This window comes from Corvus kubaryi, unplaced genomic scaffold (assembly GCF_017639235.1).
Source record: "Corvus kubaryi isolate FWS band 111438036 unplaced genomic scaffold, C.kubaryi_AGA036_p1.0 37312, whole genome shotgun sequence".
NCBI classification, from domain to species: domain Eukaryota; kingdom Metazoa; phylum Chordata; class Aves; order Passeriformes; family Corvidae; genus Corvus; species Corvus kubaryi.
Window position 1 is genome coordinate 4,561,168 of NW_024581098.1, and position 23,203 is coordinate 4,584,370.

Genomic DNA, 23,203 nt, shown 5'->3' on the forward strand with positions numbered 1-23,203 from the left:
GGAGTGGGAAGAAAAGCTGAGTAAAGAAGTAAAAGCCCCTTTTGATGGGCCATTATGTACCATGTGCTGCTTTGCTTTCTGTCTTGGTGCCCTCATGGCAAAACATCTACCTGGCATGGGTAAGGACGTGGCTCCATGGGTGACAGGTTTCCAGGGACAGGCTGGGGGACTGCAGCTACTGTTTAGGGGAGCACCAGCCGCTGGCTGGGATACAGTGTGGGGGTGTGCATCCTCCAAAGGTGACACGCTGGACTAGAGGCTGTGTGGGGACACTGTTCTGCTCTGCAAGGAGGATATGGGCTAGTTGCACAGAGAACAGAGATTCACCACCCCAAAGAGAGTGAATAAGCCTTCACTCTGTCCTGAAGGGACAGGCTGTGTGCCCAAGACTGACCCAGGTGGAGGAAGGTCCCTGTGTGTACCATAAGCTGTCATTTCAGAGCTGCTCCTGACTCGGTGTTGTGCTGCCAGGGCTGTTGGGGAGCACTGCGTGAGCCAGACTGAAGCAGAGCATGTTTGCCTTGCAGCTGGGTTTGTAAGAGCTATGCAGTCTAAATACTCAAGTTACTAACTTCCAGGAACTATTTCCAAGTAGCCCACAAATGCTTGGATACCCCCTCTCCTGTGTTTGTTTTTCAGTTTGCAGCTTTTCTGTTGTGGTGGTTCCAACTGGCAGTTTTGCTTATTTGCCCCACTGAATGCTATTCTTGTTGCTTCTTGGTACCTCACCATTCTGGAGATGAAGGAGGGAATATTGGGGTGGAAAAATGAAGGAAACTTTAAGGAGGGGGAGGAAAAAGGAGATCTGTGCATAAGTGCCTCTTCTTGTCCAGCTTTCCTGTTGCATCTTTCAGTGTGTCCCTTTAGGGCGTGGTGGGTTCAAGGAACCCTTGGCTCCAGTCTGTGTCATTTGTTCCATCCCCCAGGCGGCTGTCCTGCACTTGTGGGCTTCCAGGAGGTGTTGCAAGGTCATCTGCAGGGTCGCTGTCAGGTAAAACCCCCAGTACTGTCCAGCAGTGGCAGAATGGAGCAGTGTGGTGTTCGGCTGTGCGTGTTCCAGGAGGGATAGCTTCATATGTGCTACCAGAAGTGAGAAAGCAAGCAGGGGAAGTTACTTTAGGCATTTCTAGAGACTTCAGTGTTTCTGGTCACTGGGAGCAGAAGCTGGAATTGCAGCTCACTGCTGTTAGAAGGAGCTGCAATTCCTTCCCTGCTTCAGAGGGGTGGCTGATATCAGGGCAGAAAATGTGGGATCTCCCCCTGTGGAGTCCTACACTTTGCTGTTGACATGATGTTTTGTATAACTTCAATGAAGGGAGTTTTGCTGGCAGGACTCAAATGTGAATTGATAGGTTTTGCATGTAATGCTTCCTTTTCTCAGCCCACACTGATTGCTTGCTTGACCTAGAAAATGAGTGGGGATGCTGTGTACTTGTAAGAATAATAGTAATCCTTGTCCGTTTGTGATATGATGCGATGAGCCAAAAGGACAATCTTAGGTGTATAACCTTGCTGAAAACTGGCTTCTAAAACATTTGATTATCTTGCTTCTTTCTTAATACTTTTTTGTTTAGGCTTCTATTTATTCAAAGGACAAACTGCCCCATTTCCTTTTTGAAGGGGCCACACGCACACGCATAGAGTTAAGCTGAGATCTTACCTGAGTTGCACTTAGTTAATTTCTCTTTTTTTTTTTCCCCTGTCTTAATCTCTGAATGTAAAGCAGAAAACTCATAGCAAGAAAATATAGAAACAGCACATGTGTGACTCAGAGAGGTGAGAGGGCTCAAAATATAAAATGTAGTTACACAGACGTGTTGCTGCAGCCCCTGCACTCAGGATGTGGCTGCAGACCAGCAGCAAAGCTGTAGCAGCACTGCAGCCAAATGTAGAGCAAGCTGGAGGAGAAGGTTTTCCTTTTGCATGTCTTATGGGTTGCAATGTCAAATATCATTTGGATTCCTGTCAATGTATAACAAAATATCTTAAGACCAAATTGCCTGTGGGCAAAGATAAATGTGCCCTCAAGGGGAGAGTGAGGCATGATGGGCTTTCTTTGTTCACTCTGTGTTCTGCATGCTGCTTACCAAAAGTAGAAGCCTTCCTTTCCACAGGAATGGGGTTTTTTGGGGGGTTTTTGTGTGTGCCTTCTTAAGGTGTTAGAAAGGTTATCAAAGAGCTGTTATTCACTTGTCCCTTATGTTTCAATAAAAGCAAAGCCATTCTTTTTATGCCTTAAAGTGTAGATTTCTCTGAAACAATGGAAATAAATTGCATGCAGGATTAAGACTGTTTTTGTTCAGAAAAGACGTAGGGGCTGCTTTGATTGTGTTCCTTCTGTTAGCATTCCCATATTACTCAGATACTGTTCCAAGATGTAACCAGACCAAAGAGGTGCCTAATTAGAGTTGAACATCCATACTTCTGTCCCTGTATGCAGTCAGCCCACGTTTGAAGAGGCATTACCCACTTATTAGTGCTACTTGAATTTTTCCAGGTTGAGCAGAAGGGATGCCTTCTGCTGGGTGGATGAAGCTGAAATGCAGAGGCAGTGGTAGCTCCAGCAATCGGGTGCCGTGTGTGCACAGTCCATTAGTGCCCGTTCAGACTGTGAGGGCATGGGGAGGTGGACCAGGCCACTGGGCAAGCAGCCAGGTGACAACCCCACTTCACAGCAGAGCCGAAATTCTGTTCATTTCCAGCTGTTTTTATTTCATCCTTAACCCAGGCTGCAAGAAAGATGAGAGACAAATTAAATTGTAATGGTGAGTTCTCTGAAAGCCAAAGAAAACCATGCTTGAGCAGCTCCTGCGTTTGGGCTACTTTATTTTTAATTGGGAGCTTATCCAAGATGCCCCAAGTTCAAGCAGGGATCACTGCTGTGCAACACAAAGTGGCATAGTGTCCCTTTAGGACTTGGGATGTATAATGAGAGGATAGAGCGTGTTTACTTGGATGCTATTTTAAAATATCATCTAATTATAAATAACTGTCAATGAGAGCTCCCCAGCTCTCATGCTGTGCCCAGGAAAAGTCTGAATGAATAGGCTGTTTCTCCATCTGCCAGGGCAGAATCTGGAATCAAATTCTAGCTCTTAAATCCATGAGGTTGGTAGGGTTAAAATTTTCTTCATTGGCATCCCAAATCTGGGGAGGTTTACCCAGCCTTCCCTGACCACACTCCCACCCACTGCCTGTGACTTGTGCAGCAGCAAAGGAGTGCAGCTGCCTCTGGCTTGATCAAATGAAGCAACCATTCTGTATCTGTGCTTGGAATAAATAGGAAGTCAGTACCAGTGGGTTAAATGCAATGTTAAATGCTGACCTCCCACCTCTGAAGTATTAAGCTTCTCCAGCTGGGCACCTGATGCTAAAGAGATGCTTGGAAGTGTGTCCTCCAGTGGACCTCACAGTACTTATAGACACATCTGAGCAGGAGCTCTCTAGAATGAGGAATGCCTGCCTCTAATGAAAGAGAACCTTGGTTCTCTTAATAAAGTATTGAAAGGAGCTGATTTGGATGGCAGCAAGCTGCTCAGAGGTCTCATTACTGCTGTGTTTTTCCTTTGGTCAGGTAGCACTGTTGTTCTCTTTATCTGTACCTATCAGACTGCTTTTGAAAGCTGCTCTTTGCGTTCTTCCTTTCCAGGCCTGGTGCCTTGATTGCAAAGGGCAGATCAATATTTTAACTTTTTTACCCCCTCGATTTTGGCCATGAGAATTCAAAGTGGAAAATTAACTATGTATGGGATCAACATAACTCCTTTCTCTCGCTCCCTATGACAACAATGAACTAGGCTGGAACCTCTGCTGCATGCAATGAAAAGTTACTTAGCTTTCTCCTCAATGTTTCTAACCTGTGACCATTTGAAGTGCAGTTAGACTTGTCATTCCTTGCTATTATTCTTAGCACTTCAGATTTGTGGTCTTAGGTGACTTCAAAACCAGAGAGCTTTCTTCCATAAGAATCTCATTTTTTGAGGAATTGAGTGATTCTAAGATATTTTTTCCCTTACTTTTTTTACCATGATTAATAGTTGCCACATACACAACTTGTTGCAGAGTATCAGAATAGTTTAAAGAATTGCTGATATTTTCTAGCCTGTTGTAAGTAACCATGGTGTTGGACTGTTTTGATCAATCATAGAACTAAATCTGTCATGAGGATACAGCAAATCTGCAGTTACATCTGATGATGCTCAATATTAATAAGAAGAGTAATTATGGTAGCAACAGAAAGTTACTGTGTTTTGGAATGTGAATGTTAAGATGTTGTTGTACTGAGTGGTTTTTTTCCCCCTGTGTGGGAGTGAAGAGCAGTCTGTGTTGAAAGATGTGTTTTGGCTTGTTTGGCTTGAATTCATGAAAAGTAAGGTTTCTCATTCTGGGATGTTAGTTCTGAAGGCTTGAAATAAACACAAACAAAGCTCAATGAAATCTGTGTTGTTACTACTCTTTCTCATTTTTTTTCTCACTAGCTTTCTTATGAACACAAAGAAAGCAAGATGCCAAGGTTGAAACTGTGAGATTGCTGAAGTCAGCAGAGAGTTTACCATCAGTGGCAGTGGCACCAAAATTCCACTTACTGCTTATTTAAAATATTTGTTCTTCTCTTCCCTGCAGTAGGTCAAACAGGTTTTTTTTTTGAAGACTCACTGAGATGCTCTCTCTGTATATTTGCAGCTAGGGAAAAGCTTGCCTTGGAACAAACTGGATTTTTCAGTGGATTAATCTGTCCCATAGCTTTGTAATGAGATTATGGTTTATGCTGATTTGTTGCAACAGTACTGGTATATCCAGTCATTCCAATAGCAAAATGCTAATCCTAGAGAAATAAATCTGTCTTCTTGCTGGCAGGCATAAAAAGAATAGGTGGTTGGGAGTCTCTGCTCTCTTGTTAGGTATTAGTGGATGATAGCTTAAGTTCAGCTTCAGTTGGGATTGAAGCAATTTGATTGTATCAGGCTTTTGCAGAGGGATTGGAAATTGCAGAAATAAAGCCTTATCTCCTTTCTCTTGATTGTGAAATACTTAATGGCTGCCCAGAGCAAAGTCTGATCACAGTGCTGTGGGGCTGAAGGGTTACATCAATGCACAAAGTACCCCAGGTAGTAACATAAGGCAGCCTGGGGGTGATGCTGTCTTTGCTCCTTCCTCGCTGAGCAGGTAGGGTCAGTGAAGCAAACTGGATTCCCTGTTCAGACAACTGAAAATTGTTGCAGTGTAGCCAACAGCAGTTGCATTTCATCCGAGGTGTACAGGTGGCAAGAGGCTTCACCTTGGACAAACTATTTTGTGGGTAGATGTATCTTGCCCAGCTCTTCCTGAAGCTGCAAGAAGATTCAGTGTTCCTCCCTCCACCATCCAAGGTGGAAACAAGTGTAATTGCTGGTAGCAGTCCTTGCTGCAGATGACCAGCTTTTGGACAGCACTCTGGGCTGGATGGAGTTGGACAAATCTCATGGACATCTCCTGTCTCAGCAGCGAATTAACGAAGAGATGGTGTGAAACTGTTGGTGAGTTTGTGAGGCACAACCTGAGCTGGCTTTGATGCCTAGCTCTCAAATAAAAATATTTTTAAAAATATATAAAAAGCACTTTTTAAAACTCTTTTGTAATTAAAAAGCAACTCTGAAGACCAGTAGGTTGAATCTTAATCTAAGAGACAGCACACAAGAATTTGAACTGATTTTGCCTGATCTTCGTGCTTTACTTACAACTTTCCCCCATTTCTTGTTTTTGGCAAAAGAAGGAATAATATAAGTAATCTTAAAATCAAAATAAGTATGAATCCTTATGCTGTCAAACGAAACTTTTCACCCACTGGGAGATGTGAAATCTGTGCCACTGATGGAAGGTCAAGTCAGTATGTATGACTTTGGATTTTTTTTTTTTTTTTTTGAGAGAGAGGAGTGTTAAATTGCAGTTTGAATCATGACAGAAATGCTGGTTGATTCAGATAATAGGAAGCAGCACAAATAATGTGCTGCAGGAATGGAAGTGTTAAACGGAAGCACCTATTGAAAACTACTTGGGAATTTGAGAAGGAAGAAGGGAAACTGAAAAGTGAGGCTGATTATCAATAGTCCTGGATATAACTGGAATTTTTTTCTAGATCCTTGTGTTGCAAGCTCAAAAGATTGTGTAGCTGGGTACAGAGCCTTCTGCTTTCATCTTTTCCACTATGCTCAGACACAGAAAGTCAGCTGAGACCACTGTCAGGCTTTCCTAATGAATCTGCCCACTTCAAATTAAAAATTTAGTACACTACATTATATAGCCCTGAGATGTTTAAATTTTAACGTGCCTTGGGTTTGTTTTTGTTGGGTTGTTTGGCTGTTTTTTTTTTTCTTACTCCTAGAAACTACAATATTTTCTCCTAGAAATTACAATATTTACCCTTTTAACTTACTGGCAGTCTGTATTTAGACCTTGCATGATACACTCCCACACAGGTTGTTATGCTTTCTTTTAAACAAGGAAGTTTCTCTGATCAGCTTGATTTTAATTTTTTAATCAACCTTTTTTTTGTGTCTGTATGGAATAACAAAGTGAGACTGATAACATGAAACAGCTTTCAGAGAAGGTTTTTCTTCAGTAGTAGTGTTTTCTGCAATTGCATGCTCTTTCTACTTCTATCCCATTAGGCATTTTATGCAAGAGTAACTCTTCTAAGCATCTGTTCAGTCATAGTGATAAAAAAAAATTCGATTTTTGTCAGTCTAACGTTGCTACAAGTAGGCTTCATCATGTAGCAAAATATTTCTGGGACTTTCTTCCTCTTCCTATAAGGAACATTACAGTGATGTGATTTTTTTTTTCCTACAAATTTGCTTTGCTACTTCAGTCTGGAAAATTCAGATGTTGTTCTGTACCTAATGAACTTTTTCCGCTGACCTACATCACAGACCAGTGCTTTTGCAGAAGAAATAGGACTGGCAGGCTGAGCAGCTCAATGGAGATTTGACTCAGTAACGAAGGACAATGCCAAAGCTTAAGCAAGCAAACCACCCTAATTTAATATTTATTAGTCTTTGACATTCATTGAGGTGCATCTCCATAGATAAAATACACAGCAGGTAGTCTGCAGTATGATGCAGTGTGCAGAAAACAAAAGGTTTGACTTTCTCCCTCCACCCTCCCTCAAGAGTTCAGATGGAGTTCTCATGAGGAGAGGTTGCACAGCCTGCTGAATAATAACAAAATAATTTGTCCTAATTTAAATATTCAGACTTAGCAAGAACTTTTTGTTTCTTCACCCGAAACATAAATCCCAAACTCATCATTATAAGAGAAGGAAGCTCTAAGTATTAGTGAAATGATCTGTAGGAAAAGAGGCAGCTGTAGTGCCAGTGAAATGCTGTGGCAGTAATACAGCTGAGTGCTGGAGGTGGTGAAGGATCATGTGTTGACAGCAGTGTGCAAGTCAGATGGAAGCTGTCCTGTGCACTGTTGTAAGGAACTTAGAGTTCTCTTTCCATAGCCTATTGCCCATGCTAACAATCTGAGGGGTTTTTGTGTATGTTTTTCAGAGAACTTGTACTCTTAATACCATGAAAGCAACATACTCAGTGCTGCTTGAGCACTGGTGGTGCTTCTGTGTATCCCTGAATCAAATGAGTCCAAATTCAAATTAACAGTAAATGCTCTTTGTGATGCAGCCTGGTGTACATCTTTTTGTTTTAGCTTACTTGGTTTGTGTGGGACAAGAAGTTGCCATCTTCTGGATTTTGTGGATGTTATGCCTTGGTTTTTGTTGTGTTGTATTTTAAGAGATCAGAAGCCCAAACAAACAACTGGCTAAAAAAGAATCAAAGTGCTGAGACCTCTTTGAGGTTTATGTTAAGGATTAGCCCACCACTAAGAGGAAACACAGACTCTCAGATAAGAATGGCTCTTGAGTTATGATTGGTCTTTTCTTTCTTTCTTTAATTTTTTTAAAGACAAAAGAATGTTGTGGTACCCAGCCTTGTTTTAACACTTGGTAGTACTGCAAAGGCTTGCAGGTACCTGTGGAGCTCCCAGACCCTCACTGCCAAGGAGACTGAAGTGTGTGAGATGCCTGCAGTTCCCAGGTGCTCACTGTGTGCTGCCAGGTGTTTCTGACCTGTGTGTGGTCTCCTCAGGTGTGCTGTCTCATCAGTGCTCGGCCCTGGGCTTCCCATTTTTAGATGGGGTCCCCCCTAGCTTTTGTGCTGAGGAGAGGCCTTGGCTTCATCTTTTACCTTCTATGGATCTCCCAATAAGATGAAAAGAAATCTAATTAATTGTAAGTGTTACCTTGTGTGGGAGCTATGTGACTAGCTATGTCTGTAGAAACACAAGTTTGCCTTTCCAAAAACAAGACAGCTTTTATTATTTTACTAGTGCCTGGTTTTGTAGGTTCCTTCTTTTGCCATGAAAAAGCAGCGCTGGCATTTATATTTGTGCTAGCAGTGTGACCTCCCTCTGACCCAAAACGTCTCTTTGCACAGAGCCATGCAAGTCTGTAATACTGTCTTTTTTTTTTAAACAATAGATAGATTATAACTTCATTTCATACTGTGTGGGGCTGTCCTTTTGTTTTTGTGGTGTAGTAGGGTAATGTTAAGGTTTATCTTAATGCATGGCTTGTTTGGTCCTCAGCTAGGGAACATCCAGGGAAGCTGCATGCCCAGTGGAGCAGATAGTGTGTAAGTAGGGCTCCTCAGTGCAATGGGAGCATGATGAATAAGTAAGAACCTCACTTCTTTCTTTTTACTGGCTTCTAATAGTTTTGCTTTCTCTTACCTTTCAGTTGTTGCCAGATAAACCTCCTTCCCTTGTAACACTAGCCACATGCTGACCGTTCTGCCTAATTATTTCACAGCATAGCTGCTTACCTGTCCAGCCAGCCACTTCTTTTTCCAGTTGCACAAATTAACACTTCATTCCTGGCAAATATTAGTGCAAACTCGAGGGAGAATAAGGTTGATGTTACTCTTTTGTGTGGTTTGGTAGGCACCTGGCTGAGTACCCGCTCATGATTTTTAATATTGCTGAGATTTTTCTATGTAATGATATGTAATATGATTATGGAACATTAGATGGAAAAATTAAACTCACCACCTACTTAACTGACCAAGACAGTCCGGGTGATGCACTTAATTGTACAGCATCTGTTACCTTGCATGCAGATGGTGTTCAGGCTTAATGAAAACACATGGCCCTAAGTCTTGCTGAGTTTTCCCTGGGGTTCCACAGGCATCTTTTTCATCAGTTATTTCACAAAAGCCATCTCAAGTTTCTTGTGAGCTCCTGGTTCTTTTCCATAAGCCTTTTCATTCCAGAAAGAGCAAATTCAGCCTGCTTGAACTGATGTGCAAGGAACAGCATTAAGCTCACTTTGCAGTCCTCCGTGATGAATGAGATGAGTGGAATGTGTCCGTAACCGTCTTCCTGGCAGGAGGAAATGGTATCTAGCTCATCTGGTATGTGTAAATGGAATCTGTTATGTTACTGGAACCTTGTATGTGATGACTTCTCTTTCTCTGAATTACCTTGCTACCTACTATTTTAATGTCTCCAGACGCAAAACTTATGCTTTAAGGCAGTGATGCAAACTCTTAGCCACAATGACAAAGTGTGTGGCGTTATAAAGCGTTTATATTCCTGTACATCACTGCCTATTTTTAGCATTGTAGTTTCTGTGAGTGAGTGAGTCATATTGGTCTGAACATTTTGCAGTGACTTGAATGTTAGTTTTTCAATATTAGGAGGAGAACCTTGAAAGTTTTGTTGTTGGTTTGTTGTTGGTTCTTTTCATTTGTTTCATGAGTTTTCTTTAGTGGCTGGTGTTGAAAAGTCATTGTTATCTTTGGCAAGCGGAGTAAGTGGGACCTGTGTGAATTTTCTTTTGTGGACTGTAATGGGACATTAGGAAAAGGCTCTTTACTGAGAGGGTGATCGGTCACTGGAACAGACTTTCCACGGCAGTGGTCAGGGCACCAAACCTGTCAGAGTTCAGGGAGGATCTTGATGAGACTTAGGCATATGGTTTAGTTTTAGGTAGTCCTGTGAGAAATGAGCAGTTGGACTTGATGATCCTTATGGGTCCCTTCCAGCTTGAGATATTCTGTGATCCAGGAGGAAGCAAAGAGGAGACAGGAGTGCTCAGTCTCCTTCAAAACTGGAGTGGTCTTCAGTTCTACTCCCGAGACTTTGGGGAATTTACAGACATTTTGGAATTGTGAAATGCTAAACTAAATAAAAACGTGTGTGTCTTTAGAAAGTAAGCACTGGCAACAGCTTGCAGAGAGGTCTCTTTTCAAAAGAAATGAGCTTCTTTCTGTGCTGCAGCATAGACATATATAAACTCAGTCCCTGCATGTAGCTGACCTCTGTTTTCTCACCTGGTTCTTAAAAACTGCAGGTGAAAACAGAATTTCGTGTCTGAATTTGTGGATGGGGGTATCATGTCCCTCCTCCATCAGTCTTGCTACAGTTGTTAGCTGTTAATTTGAAATTGGAGTGTTTACAATGACAGAATCAAGATTTGCCAAATGTGGATGGTCCGGTTTTGTAACTGGAAAGAATTATTAAAGTAGTATTGGCATTTAATGTAGGTAGTATTTAATAAGCATGGGACTCTAAATGAAGCAATTAACTTTTTTTTTTTTTATGACTGTATCAACATGTGAATGATTTTGCTTTCCTGGTCAGCATTTCCCCTGCAACTACCCTTCAACAAGGATGTTGTTGACAATATTACAGGGTTTTAGGAATTGTACAGAAATGGGTCATGCAATTAAAAAATGATAGCGAATCTGATTTGCAGTGAACACCTATTGCAGTGAACACCTATTGCAATGCTACTTCAGTGGTGCTGAGCGAAGTACCCAGATACTGATTGTGGTCAGAGTGCTTGTGGGAGATCAGCTTGTGTCGGAACATACTGGTTGCATTTTCAGTTCCGAGGTGCAATGCTTTTCATCTCGGGCAAGGATGGGTGTTGACACTTTATTTAGGGTTTAGGAGCTGCTAGTGAATCATGGGTGTCTTAGTCTTGGGCATTATTATGAATAAACTTGACTCATATTTTGGAAGGAGGTAGGCAACTTGGGGAAGGGTGGGGAATTGAATGTGGTAGTTCATTGCTTCTCTTGACTTTTATTTGGGGGGGTTAAAAGACCAGCACAAGTATTTGCCTGTAGATTCTTTGTAGTGGTTTAATTATACTGCAGGCATGTGGGGCAGGGAGGAGAGGGTGAAAAGATAGAGCAGCTAATCCACACTGGATCATAAGAGACAAAACTGTTACTAAAGATGAGTGGCCTGTGTTCTCTGTTTTCTCATGGCGTCTTATTTTTATGTGAGCAGCAGCATAGGAGTGTGTTGAATAGGTGAGAACCGAGTTGCGTAGCTGGTGAATGTGAGGGCTGCCGAGTTCTCTCCCACACGGCTAAAATGTGATTAATGGAAGGCTTGCATAACTTACGTTACTGCAGTGGGGGGGTGGGATCAGGTTGAATGTGTGTGGCTGTTTTGCAAGGTATGGTTGGCTGAGAAAAGTGTGAAGGCCTGGCTAAGTCTGGCCTGGGTTGGGCTGGGACAGGAGGTGTGTAGCAAGGGTCAGTCAGAGGTGCCTCCAGCCTCGAAGGTCCTCCCCTCCAAGAAGAAGCCACTTTAAAATCACTGAGCAAGTCTTATGGGGGAGACAGAGTAGAAGAAAAGGGAAGACAGAAGTGAGTTGCTTTGTTGTCCTCAGTCGCATTTTCCTCACATAGCATGGAGGCCATGATTAGCCAGGTGTTTCTGAGAGTCCAGTAATCCCTTGGTGACAAGGAGCCTCTTCCTGTTAAGCAAACCCCAGGAATCTGTCTCACCTATGGTTAGGAAAGATCAGGGCTTGGTAAGGACAGGCCCTTTGTTAAGGAGCCACAGGGAATGTCACCTCCCTGTCACACCTGCTTCACCTTGTCTCCTCCAGTCTCCTGTGGCAAAGCACAAAATTCGTTTCCGATGTAATCAGTTGCAGCAAATAATTTGTGTAATGAGAATTGTGGTTTCCAAGGTTCTGTTTAAAGAAATACAGCTCCTTCCAGCTCCAGACTCAATTACATAGTCACTCTTGGACCTGCCTTACTAATCTCTTTTTACACTCACCTGTCCCACCCAGTTTTAGTGGAGCAACCACTTAAACAGATCGCAGCATGTGAGCCATGGCTAGAAACACCTTTTCATAATGGGTGTCTTTATTTTCCTGAGAATATCTTCCTCAGATTCTTCGAGGGTGACCCATACTGTAATTATTTCCCTGCAATCCTGGATGTAGAGTCCAGCCTCCCTTGAGGTTTTCTGGGTATTCCGAAATTATACCTACAGATTGTAAGGCAGAAAAAAAGCATACTGGAAATGCTTTGTACTTTATTCCAAATTTGTTCACCACTGTCAGTGAAACTAGTAAAATACTAGGTCTTCCCTTAAGTATCCTTGGTTTGATTTTGTTGTGGGACAGAATAATTACTTGTTGCCACAGATTATAGGAAGCATGAGTGTAACTCTCAAAACTGAAACATGAGTTTCAAAGAACACCACTTATTATTATTCTTATTGTTGTTGTTATTATTATTATTACTGTTATTATTGTTATTATTATTGTGCTCTCCCTCAAAACTGTAAAGCTCTGCAGCAAGCTGAAGGTAATTTTTATACATAGTAGAAGTTGCTCTGTGAGCAGAAAACAGGAGATGCCCGAGAGCTGATAATTTGCTAAAAATTAGCAGATGCATAATTCTTTCAGCAAATATATCTGAATTTCTTTCAAGATATGGATGGGACCAAAGAGTTCTCATGAAGCACCATGCATGGCAATTTTGCCACTCTTCCCGAGGCTTTACAAGATCACTTATCCCAGTGTGCTGTGGGTGGAGGGTGGTGCTTCCCAGGGATCAGGAACTGGTGTTAAGCAGCTGTCTAGGCCGCCAAGGGATGTGGTCCAGGGAGCACCTGGAAACCAGTTAATGGAAACAGGTTGTTTACCTGGAAGTTACTATCTGTGCTCTGGAAAAGAAGGAAACCTAGAAGCGTACCTTCATAGGAGCAAGAATAACTGGTACTAAGCATCTTTGTATATACCTTTTGACTTCTTAATTTTTACATTTTTTGTTTCTCCTCTACATTCCCATCATAGCAGTTGACCCATGGTTATAAGTTAAAGACCCAAATGTGCTAAACAGGAACGTTTTTAAGGTTTAACAGGCTATGGAACAGCATTCCCATGGAAGTCCATCTATTGGACTCTGCAGGTTGGGGCAGGTGTCTCCCTTGTTTAGCCAAATACAAGTTTCTGGAGGAAACAAGCAGAATCCTGTGGCCAAAGGGTGTAGGAGCTGATGGTCGTAATGGTCTCTTCTGATTTAAAATCTAACAGTTCTCACACACACCAGTTGTTGTGTTTTAAATCGTGTAGGAGGGTGCTTTCTGATAGAATGGGAGCATGAAATCAGGCAGGAATTGGGTGTGTAGAAGCTGCTGCCTATGATGGAAGAGTGCCTGTTGTGGGCAAAAAAAAAAGCTTACTGGGAAATAGCTGTCCTCTGCAGAGATTGAACAGAGGAAATGTCTGCTGCCCCGGGCTGAGGAAATTCTCATTCTTCCACTGACTTTCAGGAATATCAGGACAGTGAGGAGAAAGTTCAGTTTGTTGGCATAGCTGAAGGGGGTGGGTTTTGTCCAAACTTGATTCCAGGGCTAAACTACTTGTGTTATTTTTGGCTGTAGCTGCAGAGGGCTGGTGGGAGAGAAGGAAAATGAAATTTGAAGTTTCGTTATTCTTGGCCCATGTTTAGTGCCTACTGAGTATTCCTGAACATCCAAGTGACTGCTTTAAAGACACCTTGAGAAAGGCTGTTTTTTGGTGTGCTTAATGCAGAAGGGTACTGAGCAGGACTGCAGGTGTGTGAGAGCAGTTCTGTGATGATATGCAGAACAGTTCCCTGCTCTGTGAAATTTTGTTCATATATCATGCTCGAGATGTGTAGCTGGCACATTGAGTGGTCCGTCTTATGTGGCTCTTGCAATTGCTGGAAGACCAAGCAAAGCACTCTAGACCTGATCAGGCGCTGCAAACCACAGAGGAGAGGAGGATGCTCTGCAGAAATGCAGAGGAGTTATTAGGGACAGGGGAAGAAAAGAGGGCTGGGTCTTGATCTCTGACTGTGTTTGGGATGGATTTGACAGATACCAGGGTACAGGAGAGTGCCTTAGAAAGGTGAGCTACACATTGTCTGGTAAGGCTTCTGGTTGAGTTTCACTCTGAGAGGGGACTTTGGTGTGTGTGACTTTTTATCTTTTTCATATATATATATATATATATTTATTCATTTCTCCTCCTTAAGTGATAGGATTAAGTTTATAGACATCTGAATGGCTAATTAAGCAAGAGCTTGCAAAGGGATAGAATGATAAAGATGAAATCTCTGTATCTGAAAGTGTGACATCCAGTTACTACTGTATGGTAGTGTGATGCTGATCTTCTAAAATATGAAAATGTGTTGGGGTTTTTTTTTTTCCTTTATTTAAAGGACCTCTCAAGTATTTATATCGAGTGAGATAGGCAGACAGAAATAGAAATATGAAAAGTCTGTTTATGCAGAAAGCTGAAAAAGGAGCCCCAGAGCCACTACTCAGTAATCTGGATTGCATCTCTGTGATATTGTATGCATGGCATAATTTGCTTCATGTTTGTTTTCTGGAAGGTAAGATGCTTAAGCTGCAAAAGTGAATACTGTGTAGAGTTGAAATTTACTTAATTGAATTTTTAATTATCAAAACATCTGGAAAAAAATAAACACCAATATGAATAAAATGCATGTTAAGTTTTCCTAATTCTTCATGTAGTAAGTGTGGCTTGTTTTATTTTTTAAAAAAACCCTACATCTGTTTTGCAGGAGAAACTGTAGAAGGTCTTCGGGAGAGCGATTATCTTCTGATACATTCGTGTCGGCAGTGGACAACAATCACAGCTCACAGTCTGGAGGAGGGTCACTACGTCATAGGGCCAAAGATAGAAATCCCTGTACATTATGCAGGTAAAGCTATTGTTCACCTGAAATACAATGCAAAAATAATGAACTGCCTACCACTTACACTGATCACTATATTTGAGAGAGTGAAGCTAAGCCTCTCATGCCGTGTCTGTGAGTTAATGTTTTAGAAATGTTACAGAGCAAGAGATACTGACTTGCTCCTAGGGCTGCTAAATAGATGTATTTCATTGAGCAGCACATTGACAGAACACGTAGCTGTGTAGAGGAATTGGTTTCAATTTGAGCATAATGAGTTGCCAGCACTTCTCATGTGTGAATTTGGAGACACAAGTGTGAAAGTTTGAAATTGCCTTGAAATGTTTGGTCAAAGATGGAATAGGTTTTACACTCAAGCTGGAGCGGATTTTCTGATATTTCCATGTTAAACACCATAATAATACTGCAATTTTAAACTAATGCTCCTCAGGAGTGCCTTGTCTTTGTCTGCCTTTTTGGGTGATAGAGTAATACTGTTGTTCCAAGTAGCTGTGATCCAACTAATCCATATTTATTTTACGATTTCAAATTATTTTTACTTTCCTAGGAAATTATTTTTAATACTGTCTCCTGCTGTTTAGTGTTCTTATTCACAAGCTGAACAGAACAATAAAATGTGAGTGGGAAGCGCTTATCTTACAGCAGTAGATAGAAAACTTTTAAAGGCTGGAAAGTGTGAACTGAAAGAGACATGGCTACGAAATAAAGATGTGGGCTTAGTGGTTTAGTCTTCTGTATAACCAGTTATCAATTGAATAATGTACTTGGCTCTGCTACAGTCTCCTTTAAAACACTGTGCACTGAGGGTGTGCTGAGTTGGACAAGACCTGGCTGAATTGTTTCAGTGATGCAGTGATGCACCCTATTTCAGTGATGAAAATTACACCACTTGCCTTCTTATGCCCTGTTTCTCCTTGGAGTTCACTGCTGGAAGGTTAATTTTTCTAAGATATGTTTAAAAGCTTTGGTCTGATGGCATATAGTGTCATAATATATGCAGCTTTAAAACTCCCCGAAGTTAACCTTCTTAGCATAAACAGTTTTTAGTGCTTATGCTTAGTAACAATTTTTTTACACCTCCTGGCTGCATAAGTTCCAGTGGTGTGGACAGATAAACACTTCCTTCAAACTGAATGCCATGTTTTAAAATTCTTACACTGATTCCTGGAAGAAGGAGAACAGAAAATAAAATGGTTATTGGCATGAAAGAAGATCTTAAGGGGTTTACTGGAGGCTTGGTTCTTAATTTTTAAAGTTAAAGATATGCTAAGCAGAGTTTCCTGATTCCTCATGCTTCCATTCATCCATATCTTAAATTTACACAGACACCAGCAAAATTAAAATCTATCCCCTGAGATATAAAAGTGTCAATGTGCTTTTCTTCCTGGCCTGTGTTAATGCAGGAAAAGAGGGTGTGTTTAGTTAGCAAAATACATTTTGCTGTCAAAGAAAGTTGCCTGCCACAAAACCCTCATTAATGAGATGAAAATATCTTAAAGTTCAGAAACTTCCACCTAGTGACGGCACTTACTGAATGCACGATGAGCTCCAGTGTTGCCTAAGGAACGTCACAAACGTGGTCTGGGCTAACTTGCAGAGCCAGAGCATGTCTGATGGGTTTGCCTACATGAAAGGAGAGCTCAATCTATGCATGTGAAGGATTAGTTAGCAAAGCACTGCAGTTTGGCACTTGGGTGCTAACATGAATGCAATTAGAAGTGTCTTCCATGCCCTAACGATTAACTTGTGCTGCTGTGGAGTAGCATACAGAAATCCATGAGCTAACACTGAGTGCTTTCAGTGCTGCCCTGTGCAGTGCCTCACATTCACTGCTCCTGGGATCCAGAACCCTCTCTGGAGAGGCCAGGTTGCCTAAGCCAGCTTGCTGGGCTGGGTGCTGACCTGGATTATAGGACTGACTTTTTGCATGGTTAAACTTTAAACTTCTGTCCGCTAAGATGTACTGGCTACCAGAATAACCCTTAGAGATGGAACATAAGAGTTCATTGAAATTACTTTCTAGGTTTGTTTTGGCTTTAATAGAATAGCTTTTTTTTTTTTAATCCCCAGAAGAATTTCAATGTCACAAATTGCAATATTATTTTGGTTGTAACAGTTGAGCAGGAAGAGACACTGAAACTGATTTTGTTTTCCTGAGATTATGGCTTAAGTACCACAAAGTCATCACTTGTATATATAAATATGAGCATAAAATAAATCTTATTTTGCTACTCGCTAAATCAGATTTTGATACACTTATTAAACAATACAACAAATACAAAACAATACAATAAAGCTTTGCTAAAGAAGGGAAATGCTGTATTTTGCATTTAAGTGAAATTATATTAACAGAACCTGAGTTGTGCAGTCTTGCTGATGGTCTTTTCCCTACTATGAAATTGCTACCCTGGTTGTTTCTTTTGGTGATGGCAGACATGGTTAATTTTTGCTATTAAAGATCATATGTGACAGCTGTTAGTGTAACCATTCTCTCTTGAATATTCTCTCTTTAGAGTAAAAGTTAATGTGCATCAAGTTAAATTTTCATGTAATTAAAACCAAGTAACTAATGTGTTTCTGGCTCTTAAAACAATAGGAATCTTCATGTGCATATAGAATGGAGAGCATATCAAAATTAATGTCCTGATAGTGTCCTGTGAAAGAACAGTTTTCACAAGAATCCAAGGTAAACCATCACAGCAGATGGACATTCTTTTGGTGTCCTTTGCTTTCCTCAGATACACAATTCACATTTGATATTTACAGGAAGGTCTTATCAGCTCTCTGTCTGAACTAGTTTTGTTTTGTTCCTGGTACTCTGATATCCTTAATACCTGGATTTCTCCTCTAAAAGCAAGTGTGTATTACTGATACCCTCCAGCTGATGTTAAATATTACTGTTACATTTTGCTTAGGCAGCACGGTAACCTTTACCTTGATAAATGTCTCCCCTGGTAGCCTCTGGAAAACGCTGGTTTATGATCTGAATTTGGAAGATACACAGGGAATGTTGGTACCTTGCAGAATTACACTTTGCCGTGCTGCTGCTTGCCAAGGAGGATACTTTCATTCTTCTGCAGAGGTTCTGCATAGGAAGATGTGTCCCAGGGATATGCTGGTGACCACATCTCAGATGTATTCTGTGATAACTGAAAGACACTCTCTCAGAGTTTTAATACTGCAACCTTCAGCCGTTGTCTGACTCTTCTTGCATTACCTTCTAGGACTCTACAGCTCAAAACTATCTAAAGAGGATGCATCAGCTCAAGCCGCAGAGGTGTTCTGCTCTGACTGTAAATGGTTCTGTCTGTTGCAAATGCCTGTGCTACGTGGCCACAGTTGTTTATGTGTGCAGATTATTGATGTGAAAGTGGATGATCAAGTTGGATGTGGTTGCTTAAAACCTGCTGTACAGGAAAAGTGGCACAGAAGGCTGTGGAGTGTGTGCATACCCCCACCTACACAGTGCATTCTTTTCTTTCAAAGGCCATGCTAGTGTTGGTGAGTGCATGCAATGAAAGAAAAAAGTACTTTGGGATGGGTTGGCAGCATTTAGGTAATTTTGCCCCAAATATGCACTCCCACGTTTAATCAAATCATTACAGGACTTTTAATGTTGGGGGTTTTTAGGGCCTTATCACTGTTGTTGGAACTGATGGTTCATTTTCTTAACTGTCTGTTTGGTTTTTTCCATTCTGAGAGGAAAACTGTTCCTCTGAGATTACATTAAAAAAACCCCAAACATACAAATGTAAAAATCCTTTTTTTTTTTTTGTAATTGTCTACTCAGTTTTGCCCAGAGTTAGGAAGGAATCCCTCTTTTGTCTCTGCTGCCACCTGTGCGCACATAGGAGGCAACTAGTAACAAAAATACTTCTATAAAGATATTAGAAAGTAACACCCTATTCCAGGGCGTGCCACACCGTAACACATCCGGGCTGTTGAAAATATTCCTGTGAACTCACACCTCCCTTCCACAGAGTGCAGGTGTGGAACTGCTAATACAGAGTAATCACTGATGCCCTGGTCTGCTTGCTTACCTAAGTGTGCTGATAGCTTTCTTAATGCCTTTTAAATGAGGAAATATAAAACCTTGTCATGTGAACCTTCCCCAGGTGGGGTGTTGGATGGAATGAGTCAGAAGGCCCTTCTCTGCTGTTGGAACTGGTGTACAACAAACACCTTACTGAAACCTGTTCCTACTGGTTTGATTTGTTAATCACGGAGTGGTGCCTGATGGGCCTGTTCCTCCCCGTGCCCTGCTAGCATGGAGGAAGACGCTCTCTGCAGGTCTTCTCAGGAGCGAACTTGCCTTGGCAGCAGGACAGCTCCCTGACATTTGGCAACATGCAGTTGCAGAAGTTTCTCTCTCAGGTCCATGGCTGTCTCCAAGGCACAGTTTGGCCATCCCTGTAGGCCTATTGCTATCCACTCTGGAATAGCCATCCCCTGGACACTGAGGGAGGAGAGCATGGTGTGAATTAGGCATCTCCCAGTTGTCTTGAGATGATGACAGCAACAGCAGCTGCTGTTTCTCATTAGCCACCCTGAACCTGATGCATCCAAGGTCTGGAAGAGCTCCGATTTTTCCTTCGGTAATGCTGAGCACTCTTAGATGTTTCTAGTGTGTTGGGTCTTCTGTAAGTTTGCTGTAGAGCTCTCTTCCTGGCCCTGGGGAGAAGAAAAAACATTAGAGTGGCACACATCCTTTGCTTGTCAGCATTATGGTATCTGCTGCCAGCTTGTGTTACTTCGGGGACAAAGTGGGAGCCTGCTTAAGTTCAATTCAGACTCTCCACTCCCTCAGATGCAATTTAATGCTGTCTGCTGATCAGGGAAGGTGGTGCTGGACAAAGAGCGTTTTGTCCAAAGCTTTGCATCCTTGAGAAGAGCGAGTGGTGCCAGGGAAAGCTATGCCTGCTCTTCTGAGCGAGTTGAGCAGCACAGCTCTGATGGGGTAATTTTAAGTTCAAAGAGGTGTGTGAGATCTAAGGCAGGGAGGGACACACTGCTCTGGAGTAGAGAACTTAGGTGAGTCCTTTCCAGCCAACAGGCACACCACTCCCTGATACAAAATGTTTTGTACTCTGATTTGTGTTTTGCTTTGAACTTACCCTGGCACCGAGCTATCACATAGTTCTCCTGAGGCTTTCGTGCTCTACAGCTGAGTATCACTTCCTAGAGAGCAGAGCCCGAATGCTGTGCGCCTGAGAGAGGCAGGCTGCCATGTGTATGTGGGCTTGTAAATGATTAATGAATGGATATCCTCAGAAGAAAAACCAAGAAAACAACCTACACACACATTTAACCCACCCAGTACCCAAGTTTCGTTTTGTTTTTTTCTTTCTTTTCTTGAAAAGGATTGTGCATCTGAAAAGAAACTGGAGGTTTGAAAACTTTTCTTCACAAGTTCTTCTAATAAGAGAAAGCAGTGCCACCAGCATATAGCCTTCATGCTTTTAAAAGAGAAATATGACTTCTGTAGTTCTGAATACTTGACTGTGGGAAGTTTCTTGAGCACTGCAACCTTTCTTTCCCCATAAACATGTAGAATAAAGTGTATTTGGTATTCATTTAAAATTGTAAAGTACTGCCTGAATATTGCAGAGAGAGAGGGCATTCACTTTATTGAACAGTTTGTGCCTCCTCAACTCTGAAATCAGTAATGTCTGTAACACTTGTAATTGCCCATATAGCATCATTACATGCTTTTCTGGAAATGTTTATGCTTTAAAATATATTTATTGACTTGATTTTAGTTTGTTGCTACCTCATTTTCCCCACAAAGACTTAGTGTTTTTTATTCTAGGAAATCACAGCTTTGTAGTCTGGAAATTCTTCATATTCCTGATTTCTCAAACCTGTCGCCTTGAAAAACTGGATGAACTCTTATATACAAGCAAATATCCATATTCCTCTTTTTTTTTCCTCGAAGAGTTACCTTCAACAAGTTGTCAGACCTTCCCATGGTCCTGTCTGTTTGTTACTTCACTTTCTGTACCCATTTGAATTTTGGCAAACATGTCTCCATTGATCTACAGTGCAGTATCAAAATGCAGTCAATGAGATTGCTGGCAAAAATTGCTTATTTCTTTTGCATCTCTGGGTGCACTTATTCTTCCTGTTCTTTCATCTCCCCCTATTAGCCAGCCTGGTGAAGTAGCAGCTTTTTACCTTATTTTAATGAAATATTCCCCGTTTATCAGATAACGTGTTGGAGAATCTCATCTACTTTGCATTTTGTTTTATAACTGCTAAGGAAAGTATACATATGTCTTCCCTTTTCTTACCCCCCCTCCCCCCTTCTTGTAGAGTTGTGTGCTGACAGCTTCCCAAAATGGAAGCTATGGATCAGCAATACCTTTTCAGTGTGGAGAGATGATTCGAATTTAGCGTCGAGTGAAACGGCGCTGTGCAATTCTTCATCAGGTTGCACTGATGAAGAATTGACTTCATCAAGAATCTTTCACTTGAATTCATCTCTCTGGACTCAGCCAGACTTTTTTGCAGTGTCTAGTTTCCCTGAAGTTACCATTCTCATGAGTTAAAATCAGCAGACTGTGAAACTTTCTTTCTTTGCACATATACAACCTTATGTCTATGGGAGATTTCTGGTATCCCCTACAGAACTTGTAGAATTTGCTTGATGTTCCGTTTGGTGGGTGGTTATATCAAAGTTTGGATCCAGCTTTCTAAAGATACCATGTTCAACACTCCTTTAGTTCAAATTTACCTTTCAGATATTTCAGATGGGCCAGACTGGAAAACTGGAACTGCGGTAAGAGTCTGCAGCCCTCAAAGACTGTTGCTCTTTGATGTAATGAGAAAAGTAGGATCAGTTCACAGGGTAGTAATATTCCAAGTAATGGAGGAAAAGTCTGACTGTGTTCCAGAAGTTCATGGAAAGAAAATACTTGCATTTTCTGTCTTGCTTTCTAACCTGGAGTAAGGGTCTATGGTTTGTAGACACCAATTCCGCTATAAAATATGCTTGGTTTCATGGGATTTGCTTGGTACCTTAAAGGGTACCTTAAAACCTTGTGATGACAGTGATATTTTTCAATCCTATTACAGTGAGCTACTAAGTGGGAAGAGCTGTATCCTTTTAGATACAGCTGTCTTGCTCTCCTCTACCTTGACTTCAGCACAAGTATAATCTTATGCTTGTTTTAAAAAGAAAACCCCTAAGATTTGCTTCAGCATTGAATTTGTTTTATTTGTGAGAAAGGAAGTAGGAAGAGAGAGGGAAAACTTGCAGCTTTTACAACTGATGGCTCGGAGTATCACATGTTCCTCTCAGACTTCCACAGCTCTTGGCTGTTACTCAAAGTCTGCAAACTTGAAAGTTGCTGAAATTCAGCTGTGACCTTACAAGCATTCACTGTAAGGTGGTGGTTGGTTTTTTTGTTTCATTTTGTTTGCTTGTTTCAGATGTCCATGGGCAGCAAAAAAGCCTATTGGAGTTGCATCAATTAGGAAAAAGTTCTAGAGGCTCATACAAAAGAAATTAACTGGGGAGGATGACTTTTTGAAAGATTGCAATTGAGGGAAGGGTGGAATAGCAGCCAGGAAACTGGTTCCCAGAAGACTGGGAGATGGCCTGAATCACACGGGATTTGCTTGGCATTGCTTGAATTACTTTGCCTTAGCTCTTGCCTGGTACAGTGGAGTGCTGGGCTCATTTGCATGCTGCTGGAAAGACTTAAGTGCTTGGGAGGGGGTCTTAAAAGCTGCCTAACTTAACCACTGGGAAGCTGAGAGAAAAAGGCTGATCCCCACTGGGAATCTGAGGTGTATTCAGGGCTGCACTCAAGGCTCCAGTCTGATCCCTCATTTCTAATGATTTGAAGCTACCCGAAGCACTAGCTACAAGGAAATTGAAAATGTGGCTCCTGAGTTCCCAAGAGACAGCTGTTCTCCTTTTTCATGAGGTCTAACTTCAGAATTCAAAAGGGAGGAGTTGTATGAGCACTACAGCCTACCCAGCTGGTGAGCTGCTGCCAGCAAGGCTGGGGCAGAGAAACAGTGCCTGTTTCTAGGCACTGAGCAAGGCATGAATAAAGTGAGAAGCTGCTTCACCCCTTGCCTACCATGACAGGCCACAGAAAACCATACAGTTAAAAGCCTTTAAGGACCGTTAAGAACCTCGAAGTGGGTCT

General features: G+C 41.7%; 1 protein-coding gene across 2 annotated transcripts in view; it reads left to right on the forward strand.

Moving 5' to 3' along the window:
* GAREM1 (GRB2 associated regulator of MAPK1 subtype 1) overlaps positions 1-23,203 on the forward strand; it is a 102,398-nt gene that overhangs the window by 7,875 nt on the left and 71,320 nt on the right. The window contains exon 2 of one of the 2 annotated variants that reach the window (XM_042029094.1): positions 14,910-15,050. In XM_042029094.1, the coding sequence (XP_041885028.1) occupies positions 14,910-15,050 (141 nt within the window). Of the gene's footprint in view, positions 1-14,909; positions 15,051-23,203 lie in introns of those variants that run through there. The other variant, XM_042029096.1, reaches the window with a different exon arrangement.